Below are 16,590 nucleotides of genomic sequence, written 5' to 3' on the forward strand. Positions count from 1 at the left end.
ACGTTGCTCTTGGGCCTGATGGCTTCAGACAGTGCGCTAGTGAGATGAATAATGTGTGTGTCTGATGGGACTGGGCGGCCATCCCTCGACAGGCCTACAGCACTGGAGTGGAGAAATAGAACAGCCTCCATCTATGCCTACAAAACACACACTTGCAACTTTGAAGTCATTGCTGAGAAGAGAATATTACCTGAATATCACATTGCCTACTGTATCAAATTACTGAGCAAGATATACGCAAATAGCACATGTCGAAAACAAATTCTGAGTAACACTACCTATAATAGATTCCTCTTATTGCACATGCACAATATTGAATATCATTTATTTTAATGAAACACTTCATGAGCCAATGATAAAATGCATGGTTTGTTTGTATGCATGGTCCTTGTGAATACATGTTTTAAAACCATGTTTGAGGAAATTAATAATAATGTAGCTGCACATATTATCACAGAGGATGAAACCACCAAAATGTGGAATAGATAGCTCAGATTCCTAGATTCAATATAATACAATAATGATTGATTGCAGCTGCAGTAAGGGAGAGTACAATTTTATAGTGCTCGTTGAGAGATGTGATTTGATTTTATGAATGATGTGTACATTATAATGTGATTTGTTTTAGGACAAATACAGCAATAAATTCAAATTAATTGAATGAGAGAATGATCACTGATAAGAAAATGAAGCCACTAAGCACAGCCTCTCTCTTTATATCTTTTCTCTCTCTTTCCAAAGAGCCCCCTAGCCGGAGTCATGCAGTCCTTCAGAGAGCGGAGTGGTTTCCATGGCAACCAGCACTGCTACCAGCAGGAACCCCAAGAATTATCGCGCCTTGAGAGTTATAGACATCATCAGAGCCAGTCCAGACAGGGCTATGAGCCACACTCTCTAGCTGCTGCAGGGTTGTCAACAGCGGGAGCAGGTTCTAAGGACTGTTATGGACAGCAGACCTATCCCGTCTACACCAGCAGCAGTGCTACTCAGACTAAAAAAACATTTAGAGGAGCCAAAACTCCAAACCAGCACATGCAGGCTGGCTACAGCAATCACTTGGGCCCTGGATACACAGCCCAGTATATTAGTGAAGGTCACTTGCAGCAGAAATGGGATGAGTCAGCTCAGATGACCCAATTTGAACAGGACATGGTGGGACGGCTGGAGTCTGGGGTCAGTGGGTCATCCCAGTACCTAGAGCAGAACATGCTAGCTATCTCTCAAAGTCAGTGCCATCTCCCCTCCCAGTCCTCTGCTACAACCTATACAAGTCCCCATCAACAGGGCCTCCCACCCAATCCAGCGCCATCTCCTTTAATGTATCCACAGGGCCACCTCCATTTCCCTCAGCACTCGCAGCCCCCTTCTTCATCTTCATCATCTTACATGGAGAAATGTAATACAATGCCACATGGCTACAAAGGCTATGGTATACCAACTAATGCACAGTACGGACGACAACTCAGCAATCACAGCAGTCTAAAGCAGAGTGGATACAGGCCTCAGAATAATTATGGTTATCAACAAACTCCATCAAGATCTGGATTTGAACAAGGCTCCCTGCAGGGAATGTCTGGTACACAGGAGAACCTTCAGAAATTCCAGCACTACAATCAGCCCCAGCAAAACTACTGCATTACAGACATTTCTGTAAGGTCACCAGAACAATACTACCAGACCTGCAGTCCAAGTTCCAGTCATTCACCTGCAAGGTCTGTGGGAAGATCTCCCTCATATAACTCTACACCATCCCCCTTAATGCCAAATCCTGACTCATTCCAATATGGCCAACCTCCCATTAATCCTGGAGCTTCCTCGTCCACAAGTTTGCAAGACCAAAATATGTTGATGCCTCCTAATACCCATTCATCACCCAGTGTGAACCAACAGTCCCAGAGCTATTCTGGCTCCATGAAAGAACGATTCTCGGAAAAGCTCCTCTCCAACCCCAGTTTGTGGAGCCTCAATGCCCTGACATCTCAGGTTGAAAACATCTCTAACAATGTTCAGCAGCTGCTGCTGTCAGAGGCCCTTATGGCTAACAAAAAGACCAGCAAGCGAAATCCTCCAAAAAAGGGAGAAGACTATAGAGGTCAGTTAAAGGGTATGGAAGAGTCATCTTGTCCTGATAACCAACATGGTCCTCCTCCACCTGATGCATATAGCATTCCCAGGTCCATGACATCAGAACTACAGGAGGGAGGATACTCTAGCAGCACTGAGGACCAGATGGACAGGAGCTATTACTATTTTGGTCAGGACAAAGGTCAAGCACACACCCAGACACACCCGCGTCTCAGCCTTGACACAGTGTCCACTTGTTCCTTAAACTCAGCTGATGATGTATCTGTTAGGTCAGGTGACTCAGTTCGAAGTCTCCAGAGTGTAGCCTCTGAAGATAATCTCAACTGTGACCCCAGAGTACAGAGAGTATTCACTGGAGAGGAGCCCAACAGCTCTCTCCGTTGCATTAGAGATGAGAGGTCTCCCATCAGTGTAACAGCTCCAAGTCCTATGAAACAAGAGAGTAATTCACCACCAGACATAAAGCGTTCAGAGAGTACTCTAAAGGAGAACTTTGAGGAGTCAGCATGGACTGAGAGGATGGTTGATGAAGAGGAAATTGGACAAAGAAAGATGTCTGCAGACCATGAGTGCAAAGGAGACGTCACTGAAAAGCAAGAGAAGTGGTTGGAGGATGAGAAAAGTCCTTCTTTATTTCATCAAATAAATAAAGCAGTATTAGAGGAAGGTTACTCATATGAAACAGAAACAAATATCTACCAAGGTCTGCAAAACAAATACAGTTTAGATAAAGGAAACTCAGAAGAGATGGACTGTTTTTCTGAACTTAATCACAAATGTAATGAAGGGACAGAAATAAAGTCAGAACATTTCAAATTAGAGCCACAGACCACTGTTGAAATGCTTGTGAAAACATCGCCCAGCAATTCAGGCACTAATCTGTATTTTCCAGATAAAGAAGAAAATTCAAAGAGTGAGAATTCAGTAGATAGCCTCACGTGCACTGAGGGACCAGTGGACACCCTTGAGGAGCAGCCGTCTGTCTTCTCCCATAATTCCACTGAGGTGAGAGATGAAAAGGAGAATCTGACAACCTCAGATGAGGTCATTAATAATAGAGCAAATACATCTGAGGAGATGGGAAACATGCCACAAGTCAACACAGAACCTGCAGAAAGCTTTAACCAGGATGCACCACACAGAGGCAGTGAAAGGAGGTCAGCCATATGTGACATTGCACCTCAGCCTCACACTGCCAAGAGTGGCTTCTCAGCTCTCAATGAGAAAACAACACCTTTGGCTCAGGCTAGGGATCATCACATCGATCGTAGTGATGCAAAGGTACTGGAGCCTGACTCTCCTCAGTTGCCAGGCAAGTCAATACTGCACTCTGCACCATCTTGGGCTGACACCCCACCCTCTCCCAAGAAAGGGGATGAGGATATGGAACCAGGGATAAGCTGTCCCAGTGCAGTGACTCCCTCAGCCAAACCAGAGCCTTTGGCCCCATCTGCACATACGAGAATGTTCGGTAAGAAACATGCACGGGGCAGAAGGAGACCAATGCATTCAAGTGTAGGAATCAGAAGGCAGTTAAGTGTAGAAGGAGACAGTGCTCTACCTTCTGCCCAAAATCCCAGTATGCCCTCCAGCAAAAGCGCTCTTATTCCTGATCAGATGGAAACTGCCCACCAGAATATAAGTAGTCAAACACAGAAACTTGTGACAGAGAGTTTACCATCGCGGATGTGCACTCGGTCATACGGTTCACAAAGTAGCCCAAAGGTCTGCCCTCAAGAGAGAAGGAAACCAGGTCCAAAGCCTGGTCCAAAACCAGGTTCAAAACTAGGTGTGAAGCCAGGTCCAAAACCAGGTCCAAAGGCTGGTCCAAAATCAAATATAAAACCTGGTCCAAAGCCTAGTCCAAAATTAATTTCAAAACCTGGTCCTAAACCTGAAGTTATGCCTAGTGTAAAACCTGGCCCCAAACTAAATTTAAAATGCACAGGGTCCACAAAAAATGCAAAGCCTGGCCCAAAACCTGGAGTAAAGCCAGGTCCTAAACCTGGTCCAAAATCTGGTTCTAAACAAGTCTCAAAGCCTGGGGCTTTAGCAGGAGAAATGCTTGTTCCAAAGCCAAGTCAAACCACCACAGAGTCAAAGCCAATTGAGGGGTCAGTAACTAAAGGTCCAGGTAGACCAAGAGGCATCACCTCCAAGATAAAATCAATAAAAGGAAATGAAAATATTCAGATTGACCATACAAAAGACCATACCAAGGAAACGCATGAACTTATTTTGCAAGATATGAGCACAGGATTAACTACGGACACACTTGTTGGTGTGGTGGACACCACTAAGGATGAAACTGTGGGTTCCACTTTGGAGTGCACTCTAGAAAGCAGTTGTGTAAAGTCTTTAGCAAGAGATCAAAAGTCCATGGTGCTGAGATCACGAAAACAAACAAAAGAAAAGTTGACTGAAGATAAGGAGCAAGAGAGTGATAAATCAAATGAGACACCTTCAGAAATGCTCTTGCACTCACAAATACAGAATGTTACTGTGGATCAGTCATGTAAGACCGAATCTTCAAATCTTGAATTACCTAAGCAGAAGGATGTATCTACAGAATCACTTCAACAACCAAATCAAGAGATCGTTTCCATCAAAAGAAAATACAGTTTACCATCATCAGACCCCAAAAAGAGGAAGAAAGGTGTGCAAGAGATTCAAGTGAAGACACAGCAGCCCCCATTAGATACAGTCACAAGAGTCTGTATTGCAAAGGGAAAGCGAAAGAGAGGACAACAGTTGCAAGCAGAATCTGTAAGCACCACTGTATCCGCTGAAAACCCTCCCACCGATGACATAAGTGACATGCCTTCTTTACCTCCTCAGTGTCCCACTAAAACCAAATATTTGCCTCCTCGGAAAGGCAGGGGACTTAAATATGAGGCAATGGTTCAGAAAATCACATCCCCAGGGTCCAAAAAGCAACCTTTAAATATTCAACCAGATATTGTACCAGATGAATCAACATCAAAATCAGTGCCACAGGTACCAGAGCCGAAGGAGACAATGAACGCCTCTGAGGTGACTCACGTGGAGGGTGAAATAACAAGTACAAGTACACAAGAGACCCAAAACACAGGAATTCAAACTCCAAGGAAAAAGAGGAGAACGTGGGCCACCGTAGAGAGCAGCGATGCACCAGATGTAGCCCTGGAGGCCGGGAGCCTAGTTATCAACACACCAAGACTAGCCAAACAGAGAGCCATTAAAAACAACCACGAGATGCATTTGAAGCAACGAAAGAGGAGAAGAAAAGGCACTGAACCACAAGAAAGCATACCCATTGTTGAGAAACAGGAGCCTAACCAGACTGTTATATTACCCCCACCTCCACCCTCCTCCTCTTTACCAGAAATAGGTGAACAGACACAGTATGAGGAGCAACCAACAGAATTTAGCTTACCACAAATAAAACCCAAACGAGGCAGGCGGCCATCACTCAAAAAGAGACAGGAGGAACTCTCAAGTCAAACAGAAGATGACAAAGTAAAGGAGAAAAAAAAGGCTGCCCCGAGAAAAAAGGTTCTGAATGTCCTCAAAGTTGTAGTGCGGAGACCAAAAATCAAGACAAAATGCAGCAATGATCTCCCCCCAACAGTGAAGGGGACATTATCAGACTTGCATCTAGCACTAGGAGATGGCAAATGTTCTTTCAGACCATATGTACACATTGACAGCCCTTTGGAGCTAGCATCTCTTTGTACCATCATCAACAGGCCTGAGGAAGAGCAGATGCTCAGCCAGGCAAGAAAAAAGAGTGCAGCTAAAATGAAAAATCTAGTCACTGTTACCAAGGCAGTATCAAACTCCTCAGTAATGCTCCAGGGGCCCTTAGTTAACAAAAGTCTAATTGAAAGGTGTCTAACATGCTGCCTATGTGGAAAGCCAGCAAATTACAGAGAGCTTGGGGACTTGTGCGGCCCCTATTATCCTGAGGACTGCATACCACGAAAAATGCTGTCTTCAACACACAGGAATGATTTCAGGCAAAACAGCAACTGTGCAAATGAGACAGAGGTCAGATGCATCGCAGAGCAGATCAACTCACAGAGTGCATGTGCGAAGGACGCCTATCAAGATAGTGCAAATGAAGGACACAGCTGGCATCCCAGGAGGGGGAAAAGGGCAATTAGGGAACCGTTAAGATCCCGCCCCACCTTGCGGATGAGATTCAAAAGACTGCTGCTGTTGCAGAGCAGACTTAGTGGAGCTTCTCCCCCTGCTGGTGAGGAGGGCAGTGGATCGGCTCTGCAGAGATTGCAGATGGAGGCTGAGGCGAAAGAGCACTGGGCTCATGAAGCTTGTGCTGTCTGGACCACAGGCATAATCCTGGTAGCAGGCAAACTCTTTGGGCTGAAGGAGGCTGTTCAGAAATCTGCAAATACAGTAAGTGTTTCATTTATATTAAACACCCTACATTAATAACTTCCTGAACTGTTAAACAAAAAAAGAGACAAGAGCACATCTCAGAACATGTTTGGAATAGCATACTCAGAAATAGCTATATACACCACATTGTATCCCACCACAATTCAACTGGAAACAAAATCAACTGTGATATCACCGTGACTTCATTCTAGACACCAACAAAATACTTTTTTTGGTTTTTTTTTTTTTACACATAATTATGTTAAAAATTCGATTCGATACACTACTGTATGAAACAGTATACTATTTTCATAAATTCGTACTCATTAAACAGTAAGCATTATATTAAGGTTCCATTCTAAACAGTGTAATAGAACATTGCTATTAATACTGATACTTATAAAATACTTTGAGTCTAGTGGCCACAGCATTATATTAGTTATACTATATTATCTGCAACTTGTGGTGGCTCAGGGGGCTGTGAAGGAAAGAGTCGATAATTTAGAGAGAAGCTCCTCAGGCCTTCTGTCTCATCACAGAAATGCTCCAGGTGCCAAGGGGAAGGAGCTTCCATCTGCTGCAGCTGGAAGAGCTGTACTCAGAGGTACCATTATGTCTGCGCCAAAGAGATGGGTAAGAGTTCTGACATATTGAAATGTGCTGTTTGTTTGTCTACAATATTTACAGTCCATCCAATGACTCCACCCTCCACATGAAACTCTGTAGAAACAAAACAGGGTATGCAAGCATGTCGCTCCGTGTACCGTCTGGTCATTTGATTTTCTACTTAAAGCTCCAGTCCGTAACTTTTTTAAGTTAAAAATAATCCAAAATAATTATATTAAAAAAAAACTTATTCTGCCAGTGGTCAAAACTATCTGCTTGCCATAGCTAGATTCAAAACGGTTAGCTTGTAATAATGATTTTAATTCCAGTGGTACTGGTGGGTTTCCGCGGGAAATTCGAGCATGTCTTTGCGTAATTACGTCACACCCGTACACATAAAGAAGGAGTTTCGGCTCCTTCGGCTATACTGCGCGTGACGAGATGTTTAGATGTATAGGCTTTTCTCGCAGCACTTTACATTATTAAACTTATGGCATCCAGGAAGATCCAAACAACAATCATCAGTGTCAACTGGAGATTCAGCAGTTATAAAACCCAAAAGACTTCGTACTTCGGATTTAAGGTGGCTAGAGAAAGAGAAAGAAACCGTCTCATGCGAACACAAGGATTTAACATCGGCGGGGCTTTTGAAAAGTGCGTGAACTCCGTGTTTTGAAGGGGTTCAAAACGGAAGAAGAGACGGCTTTTTTCTGCTGAACAAGTAAGACATTTCAATAGTTCAATCGTGTAACAGTACGTTTTCTTAATTCACACAGTTATGGAGTTTCCTTTGTTGTGCCTTTCTCGTTTTGCTATTATGGAGAATATGAATTCTGAACTACACAGGTAACCATAAAACACATTAAATTTAACATTAGTCACGCAATGCTGATGTTGTTAACATGAATTTGAGAACAAAGTAGGCTATAATTTGCACGGTTGCTGTAAATCGCGTTGATTAAATCTAACGAAGCTTATCATGTCGAATGCTTTTCCCCCCGTAGTTGGTCAGAACAAAAATGGATGTTACTTACTTGTTCAGAAGACATTTTCTTATGAAAATTCTTATGTTGGTCAAACTTTCAAAAAGTGAATCTGTGATTCTGTATGACAGTAGGCTATCCACACAGCGCGGTGACTGACAGCACCACTCGCCTCAAAGCACTGTGTTCATCCGCGCTGTTTCATGCCGATTTACAACCCACGTAAAGATGATAATTCCGCAAATCACTGCAGTTACAGATTTCGAACAGAGAGATGGCGACAAAGAGGAAAAGTTACGGACTGGAGCTTTAATAATAATACAATTTAAGCTTTTCATATTTTTGTTCATGGGTAAAAAATGAGATTATACTTTAATATTTATTTCGCATGTGTGGGTGGCCCTTAAATGCCCCTTCTCAACTCATTCTGTCTTTTGTATACTACCTTTCCTATCACGCAGAATAAGAGTTCATCTGATATACTGCTCTGCTTATTAGTTACAATAACGTTTCTTCATACTGTTTGGCTGTTGCATATATTTTTTGCCAATAGCCTACATCTTGTTTAGAGCACAACGACACACTTCTCTTGGAGGAGCCGGCATGATCCCTTGCATTGTCTCCTCCTCCAAAAGAAAACAGTGGGAAAAAAAAACATCAAATACTCTGTCATTTTTGGTCATACAGAAGAGAGTAAGACATCATTGGAAACTGTAAAGTAATTGTATACACTCACAATAACGACAAAACGATTTTGTAAAATAAAGAAAACAATGTGCTCTTTCTGCCGTCTCTGTCTCCATGAACAACTTTCTGAAACGCGTCACAAAAATGAACCGAAACTCAGCGAATGAACCTCACAGACATGTGCCTGTCTATAGAAAGTTTGAAATTACTACATAATGTTCTGATTATGTAATCCGTATGAAACCAATGAGAGGAACAGTTTGAGCTGATTATAATACCCAGCAGACTATTCATATGGTAATCACCCATGTGAACATGTAAACTATAGGTGGGTGATCGCCATCACCTCGATAAATAAAATCACCAAGCTTCATCAGGTTATCTGTTTTACGTTTCATCATTTTTGGAATAATTCACGCTGGGAATAAGCCTTAAATTTACCTCAGAGGAAGAACGAGATGCGATGCACGGCTTGATCCAGAGGTACTTACTTTTTTAATAAACTTGTACACATTCCACTAGTTGGGCTTTTCCCTAACTATATCCTACATGGAACACTGAATCGAAGGCATACTTCCATAATATCAACTTAAGGTATGGCAGGAAGTTTCTGACAAACAAGTAAAAACAACCAATGATACTTTTTTAAGTTTTTCTGTGACGTTTAGTTGTAGGTAAACCTGACAATGGTGCTGATAGAATACATTTTTTTTATTAAGTACTTCACCTAATTAACCTCTTTCGCTTCAGGCAAACATGATGATATCTACTTTACTTACTACAATTCTTGGGACTATTTATTCCTTTCAAGCACTCAACTGGAAGTGGCAGATATCCTCAGCTCTAGACAATATTAGTCTAGACAATAGTCTGCGAATGCTCTGTGGCGTGTCATCCGAGGCTGGAACTAGATTCCCTCCATCATGCATTGCTCTTTTCCATCAGAAATTGCCATCATAGAAAGTGGTGGTTACACCACTGGAGATGGGTCTAGTCAGAAACAAAAGTGCAAGCTGATCTTATATTGCGCTTTCAATGGGATTTTCTAATTTATGCCTTTGATTCTTCTTTCTTTTCTTTTTCCAGGCTGCACGTTTCAAGAAGAGACCTTCTCTATTAGATGTCCGGATCACAAGGTAAGCACACACTGGTGAATTGGTTTTGCACACAGCAACGGACATCTGTGATCTAAAAGACACCCCCATTGTAACCATGAACTTCAGTGTCCTTGTAACACTCTACCACATCCATAACAACAGCAAGGAGTGAAACTAGACAGCAGAGCACAGTTCCTCATCAGCACCATCTCTGAGGGCAACAGATGAGCCCTCAGCATATCTCACCCTTATCTGTCTGCTATTGACTGTGCAGCTCACTACTGACAGCCGAAATTAGTGAAGGGATGTGAATTAGACATTCTAGGCTCTCTCAGTCTCCTAGTTCCCCTTTAGGAGCCACAGACATTCAAGAGAAGAAAAAAGGAGACATTTAGAAGTGCTGCCTGATGATTATTACTGGATCTCTTTTACACTCAATGTCTTGGCTCTTGCATGAAGCAGAGAGCCATCCCAAAAACATACCTCATACTGATTTTGCACATCCCTAATCCTAAAACGGTTCTTAGAATGTTAAGGAACAGTTCCAGTTGTGTTTCCACTAGAGCTTGGTACGGCACGATTACAAACCGTTCTCGGCACGGTTGTCTAAATGGTCGGCTGAACCGTGCTGGTAGAATCCGTGAAGTGACGTCACAACTCAAAATTGGTCACTTGTCTGTTGCCTGGCTTCCAGTTTCTCTGTAGCTGGCTAAGCGCTCTATTTGAGCGACGTAAACCACAAAAATTAATAATCAAATTAAAAGAAATATCTGACCATTCTCCATAACGCGCTCGCTACACATCTCATATCGTGAACTCTTGCGTTACAAAGGCAATGACTGATGCTTTTGTATTAGATTCCAAAGAGCGGCCATTGTCAGCCCCACAGTGGGAAAATGAAACGGTAACCGTACCAGCTGGCCCGGATCGGCACGCAATGGAACGGTTACGCAAACGTTCAGCCCGACGGTGGAAAAGCGGCTTATGTCATTGTCCATCAGGCAAAAGAATCTGAATTGATTGGAAAGTAATAACATTCCCCTCCTCAACAATCCACATCATTATCACTCATATTCGTAAAACAATACGGCAAGGTTTAATACTTAGGGTTTGTATTAGGAAATGTAGGCCTTTTAAGCCAGGATTAGGCCTTAGTTCAGTTATTACATTTAAGTAGCTTTTATAAATGTGCTTTAGGAAAATAAACATTACTGGTGTGCATCTTGAGACAAAACAATGGCAGTGAGATGTTTTAAAGATATGTCAATGCAAGTAGCTTTCAGTTAAAACAGCTCAAACATGCATTTTTAGTCTAGAACTAGGCTTAAAACTTGTCTGTGAAACCGGGCAAATATTAGAAATGCTCACCTTAGCTTAGTTTCACATGCCTCTTCGTTCTTATACTGTTGCATTTGCTTGTGCATTCGCCACCTACAGGCAATCTGTGAACTACAACTGAGGTAGGTCAGGGAGCGAGAAAGGAAAAGCGATAGACTGAACAAGAAAGACCGAGAAAATGGGCATGGTAGAAAGTGAGAAAGAAAAATGATATTCAGCAGCTTCCTGTCTGAGACCGTGAGGCAAAACCTGGATGGAGATCAAAACACCCCACCCTCCTCTCTCCAGCTCTACCCCTCCCTTCCTCTTTCGCCCTCCCACGACAAAGGGAGAGGAGAACAGAATGAGAGAGAAACAGACAGACAAACAGAGCAGAGGAGAAAGTTCAGAACAAGCAGAGCACACATCAGCAGGGGGATCTAAGGGCTTTAGGTCTCTGGGATGCCAATTTGCCGCTTTAATGAAAGCGAGCGGTAGAGATACCACCCCCGTCAAGGTCTCCTAGGAAATCTCCTCCTCCTCCTCTTCATCTTCCTCTTCTCCTCTGTGCACACACGCACTCAGCGGCGAGCTCTCTTTTAGGTTCACGTGGCTTGAGAACATGACAACAGCAAAGCAGCATAGGCAGAGCTTTAAGTCAGGCCGAAGAGGGCAGCACAGCAGGCAGGGCAAGAGAAGGCTACCGTTCTTTGCCCTGTTCTTGCTATTTGCATTTCCTCAAGGAGATATTCTAGCCAGGCAACAAAACAAAAATTGTTACATTTTTTAGTGAATTTAGGTTCTGCATCAGAGCCGTTTTGCCATTGTTACTGAGAGTCGTCACGCATCTCATATTAAATTGGGTGCTCAAAAAAAATCAACACAGATGAAAAACAGTTAAATATATATATATAAAGACAAGGCCAATCACAATTCAGTATGCAAATGGTTGTAAGAAAAAGGACACAAAAGCAAATGTTGCAATGAAGTCATAGCAGACATTCCGTCAATGTCAGTCAAGAGATTATCTTAAATTAAAAATAAAATAAAAATTTAAAGTTCACATTTTAAAACTGGAAAAGCTGCCTGTACATATATGTAACTTCAAAGCAGATCATGTGAAGCACATCCAAACTTAACTGAAAATGGTGTTAATACCAGATTAGTAAACAGATTCTTATCTAAGTTAAAGGGAAATTCTCTCATTAATTACTCACCCTCATGCCATTCCAAACCCATAAGACTTTCATTCATCTTCAGGATAGAAATGAAGATCTTTTTAATGAAATTTGAGAGATTTCTGTCCCTACATTGAAAGCTGCGCAACTACCTTTATGACGCTTTAAAAAGTTCATAAAGAGATTGTAAAACTAATCCACATGAATTGAGATGGTCCTCACTGCAGAACATGAAATCCACGGGGAGGAGTCGGATCCAGATCCAACTCCTCCCACCTTACATATACCTAAACCTACCCATCTCCGCCCCCTGATCCCTAAACACACCCCTAATCCTTAAACCCACCCCTAATCCTACCCATCTCCACCTCTTGGATCTTGATCCGACTCCTCCCCGTGGATCTTATGTACTGCATTGAGGTGCTACTGGATGAATTGAGCGGTTTAGTCCAATTTTTCTTAAGAGACTTGATCGCTTTATAGGATGAAAATATTTAATTTAAGCTTTTATTCACAGATAAACATTGAACAGCGAACATAAACAAAAGCTCAACCGAACCTTGACAAACTGGATAAGCGAGAACAGACCTCTTCAGGAAGCTCAAACGTGCTGCGTAACACAGAATGAACCTCATTGGTTCTTGCTGAAGCTCAAAGGTGCAACACGAGCACGAACCTCATTGGTTCTTGCTGAAGCTCAAACATGCTGCGTAACACAAGAATGAACCTAAGTTGTTTTCACACATCAAACGAACATGCTTGAGCTTCAGTTTACCACAACTGATGTGTGAGTTGATGAATATTTAAATGTGAATAAAAGCCTAAATTCATTCTGTTCATCACAAAGCGATCGAGTCTCTTCAGAAAATTTGGACCAAACGTCTCAAATCATATGGATTAGTTTTACAATCTCTTTTTGAACTTTTTGAAGCGTCAAAGTGGTAGTTGTGTAGCTCATTGTGTAGGAGGGACAGTAATGGCGCTTTTCCACTGCATGGAACGGTACGGTTCGGTTCGGTTCGGTACGGCACGCTTTGGCGCTTTTCCACTGCATGGTACAGTACGGCTCGGTTCGGTACGGCTCACTTATGGCGCATTTCCACTACGGTACGGTACGGCTCGCTTCGGCTCGCTTTAAATGGTACCTGCTCTGTTGAGGTTCCAAGCGTACCGTACCGATACTAAATGTGACGTGAAAACACTACAGATCACTGATTGGTCAGACAGACAGAATCGTCACTATCAGCGTCATTGTATTTGCGACACGAGACACTAAACCCACTAGATTTAAATAGCCAGTAGACAACAGCCACCGCTGTAGCACCTGTTTTAAAACTACTTGCTTGACTTGCTTGAAGAAAAAAGAAAGAAAGAAAACTTCCATAAAAAAAGAAATGGCTGAATCGTGGACGAAGTGCAGACGTTCGTCTCGTTGGTTGCCGAGGAGCGGATAGTCCGACTATAATCCCACCCACTTTGAAGCGGTACTAACTGCAGTGGAAAAGCAAACCGAGCTAAAGCGAGCCGAGCCGTGCCGTGTCGAGCCGAGTCGTACCAGCAGTGGAAAAGCGAAGCGAGCCGAACCGTACTGAGCCGTACCGAGCCGTACCAGCAGTGGAAAAGCGCCATAAGTTCTCAGATTTCATCAAAAAGATCTTCATTCGTGTTTCAAAGATCGAAAGAACGAAAGTCTTGCGGGTTTGGAACGACATGAGGGTGAGTAATTAATGACAGAATTTACATTTTTGTGTGAACTGTCCCTTTAAGCAGTTCGCGCTGAACTAAGACGTTTGTTTGCAACACGAGAACGTGATGAATATCAATGCAGTCCTGCCTAACAAACACCGTTACCAGGGCTGCGGTTAAATCGCGCTGTGAGAGAGATACTGATTACCAGCGCTTTAAAGCAGAAGGATTAGTTCAGAGATCAGAGAGAAAGCGAGAGATTGGACCCAGAGCAGAGGAGGGAAAGAGAACGAGAGCAACAGCAAGCTGCGGAGGAGGAGAGATGCATAAAACAACTATAACATCCATGTCAGCGCAATTAGGATAGGAAACGGTCCTGCAGTGTTATTTTCGAGAGCGGGCCGGCTGAAGATCCCAACTCAGGGCAGCTTATATTATATTAAACATTTTTGTAATTATTATTATTAGTTAATATTATGTAAACTAAGTTAATTTAATTTCAGCAAATTTGTGTGTATCACATTTTTCGTCATTATCAGCATTGTATCAACAACCATGGTCTTACGTCAGTCATCCGATAATTTTTGGTTAATATCTTGTTATGAATAAATAAATCTATAATGACGTGCTTAGCATAGCATATGCCAAGACAATGAACAGAAGGGAAATAACAAGCTAGTTAGCCATATTGCTCTTGTGGTAAGTAATCAACTTTTCATGAAGGAGGCTCATTTGGACATTTTAAAACATCTTTTCAAATGTTGATATTATCAGACTGATGTTGAAATGATCAAACAGATGGAATGTTATCAAGAGGGAAAAAATTATATCAAATCATCAACGAATTCATTAAATCCGTTACTTATACCTTCTGTTATTTGTGCTGTTGTTTTCCCTCCAAAATAATGCCACTTCCTGGAGGATGATGTCATGTTAGTTAAAGGTATATTACGTAAGATTCACAGGATGGAAAGTAATATCAGGGATGCAAAATGACTGCGGATTAAAACAATATTCCCAAGTAAACATGTTTTGTTTGTAGCATTTCCATTCGAGTAAGAAAAAATGAACACCTGGAAAGCTAAATAGTCAAATAACTGTGATATTGTACCTAATATGACTTCCATCTTTAAAAATGGAGAAATCCATACATTAAGACACATGTGGTGGCTTAGTAATGTATATGAACGAGGAATGTTTCAGCAAGCCTTTCTCCACTCTTACGCATTTCAAATGGATCTGTTTTTCAGGTGTTGTAATATATACCGGCGCATGAAGACTGGTGAATGTCAGCTATGCAGTAGAACAAGGACATGCGTTTGCCTGTGTGCTGTAAGTTGCTGTGGACACAGAGAAAATCTAGGGCTTCAGTCGAAGCACAAAAATACTGTAGCAATACTCACCCAAGATCAGATCATCTCCGAATCCATCCGGCCCGGCCCAAACAGAAGATCCTTCATGATCAAAAGCTGAAAAAGGGGAAAGACACTTTTGTTATGAATCTGAATGTGCCATTCTTCCATTTTATTCCGTATTCTGGAGCGGATGTTATCAGTCGGGGACACCTGGTGGTGGATTTGGCCTGCTGCCCCGAGCGCTGGTTGGCACACGCGTGCTTCCGCTGTGGAAAGGGGGATTGAAATTTGAAGATGTCATGCAACACTGGATGTATTTCAATGGACACTTACATGTTACAAAGAAGAAAAAATGAAATTGTACATGGTGTGCTTTACAGGTCTAAATATTCTGATATCATGAGGAAAAAAATGCATTATTTTAATATACTGCTACTCCAAGTGTAGGCTTATTTTCATGTGCATTTTGAAGACAAAACAGCACCACTGAGATGTCCGACAGTGCATCCGGGTGGGAAAATATCCTGCGTTCGAACGGTGTTGGGGGTCACGCATTGTAATCAGAGGTATGTAATCGGATTACTTTTTCAAGTAACTAGTAAAGTAACACATTACTTTGAAATTTACAACAACGTATCTGAGCTACTTTTTCAAATAAGTAATGCAAGTTACTTTGTTTTCCTATTTATCGACTGAATTTGCATTTCCTTCAGCCTGAAGCCTTACTTTCCGTAAAAAGTAACACAATTAGTTACTTTTTGGGGGGTGTAACGCATTACTTTTAAAAGTAACTTTCCCCAACACTGCGTTCGTAATATGTGTATCAGCTTCTCAGAATTTATTAAAGGGATAGTTGAACCAAAAATAAAAATTCTGTCCTCATTTACTCAAAACCCTTATGACTTTCTTTCTTCTGTGAAATAAACTAAAATGCCATATTGTAGAGCAACAGCACATTTAAATTGAAACTTTCTTTAAATATAGGACTGATTTTTATGATACTTTTTTGTCATTTTGGAGCTTGACAACCCGAGTCTCCATTCACTTTCACTGAGTGGAAAAGGGCAGCTTGGACATTCTTCTCAAACACTCAAATGAAGAAAGAAAGTCACATGAGTTTAAAAAAAAAAAAAAAACATCTAGCCTAGATGAGTAAATAATGGCAAATTGTAATTTTGGATGACCTTTAAGCTTACAAAGCCTCAGCTCACTGAAG

At 41.9% G+C, this 16,590-nt stretch overlaps 1 protein-coding gene across 1 annotated transcript; it reads left to right on the forward strand.

The window, feature by feature from the left end:
* Nucleotides 1-722: 722 nt before the first annotated feature.
* LOC130085679 (retinoic acid-induced protein 1) lies at nucleotides 723-15,816 on the forward strand. The gene is made up of 4 exons (XM_056251582.1): nucleotides 723-6,483; nucleotides 7,005-7,098; nucleotides 9,828-9,877; nucleotides 15,270-15,816. Exons 1-4 carry the CDS (start codon nucleotides 760-762, stop codon nucleotides 15,276-15,278), a joined length of 5,877 nt encoding a protein of 1,958 aa, XP_056107557.1. The 5' UTR covers nucleotides 723-759; the 3' UTR covers nucleotides 15,279-15,816.
* Nucleotides 15,817-16,590: the final 774 nt, after the last annotated feature.

This window comes from Rhinichthys klamathensis, unplaced genomic scaffold, assembly GCF_029890125.1.
Source record: "Rhinichthys klamathensis goyatoka isolate OS25496 unplaced genomic scaffold, OSU_Roscu_1.1 h1tg000004l_1, whole genome shotgun sequence".
Classification (NCBI taxonomy): Eukaryota; Metazoa; Chordata; class Actinopteri; order Cypriniformes; family Leuciscidae; genus Rhinichthys; species Rhinichthys klamathensis.

Excerpts from the sequence above, each read along its gene's own strand:
- LOC130085679 (XM_056251582.1), top strand. The coding sequence starts at position 760 with ATGCAGTCCTTCAGAGAGCGGAGTGGTTTCCATGGCAACCAGCACTGC. Across the intron at positions 6,484-7,004 it reads TTCAGAAATCTGCAAATACA|AAATGCTCCAGGTGCCAAGG; the intron begins GTAAGTGTTTCA and ends GTCTCATCACAG. Across the intron at positions 7,099-9,827 it reads TGTCTGCGCCAAAGAGATGG|GCTGCACGTTTCAAGAAGAG; the intron begins GTAAGAGTTCTG and ends TTCTTTTTCCAG.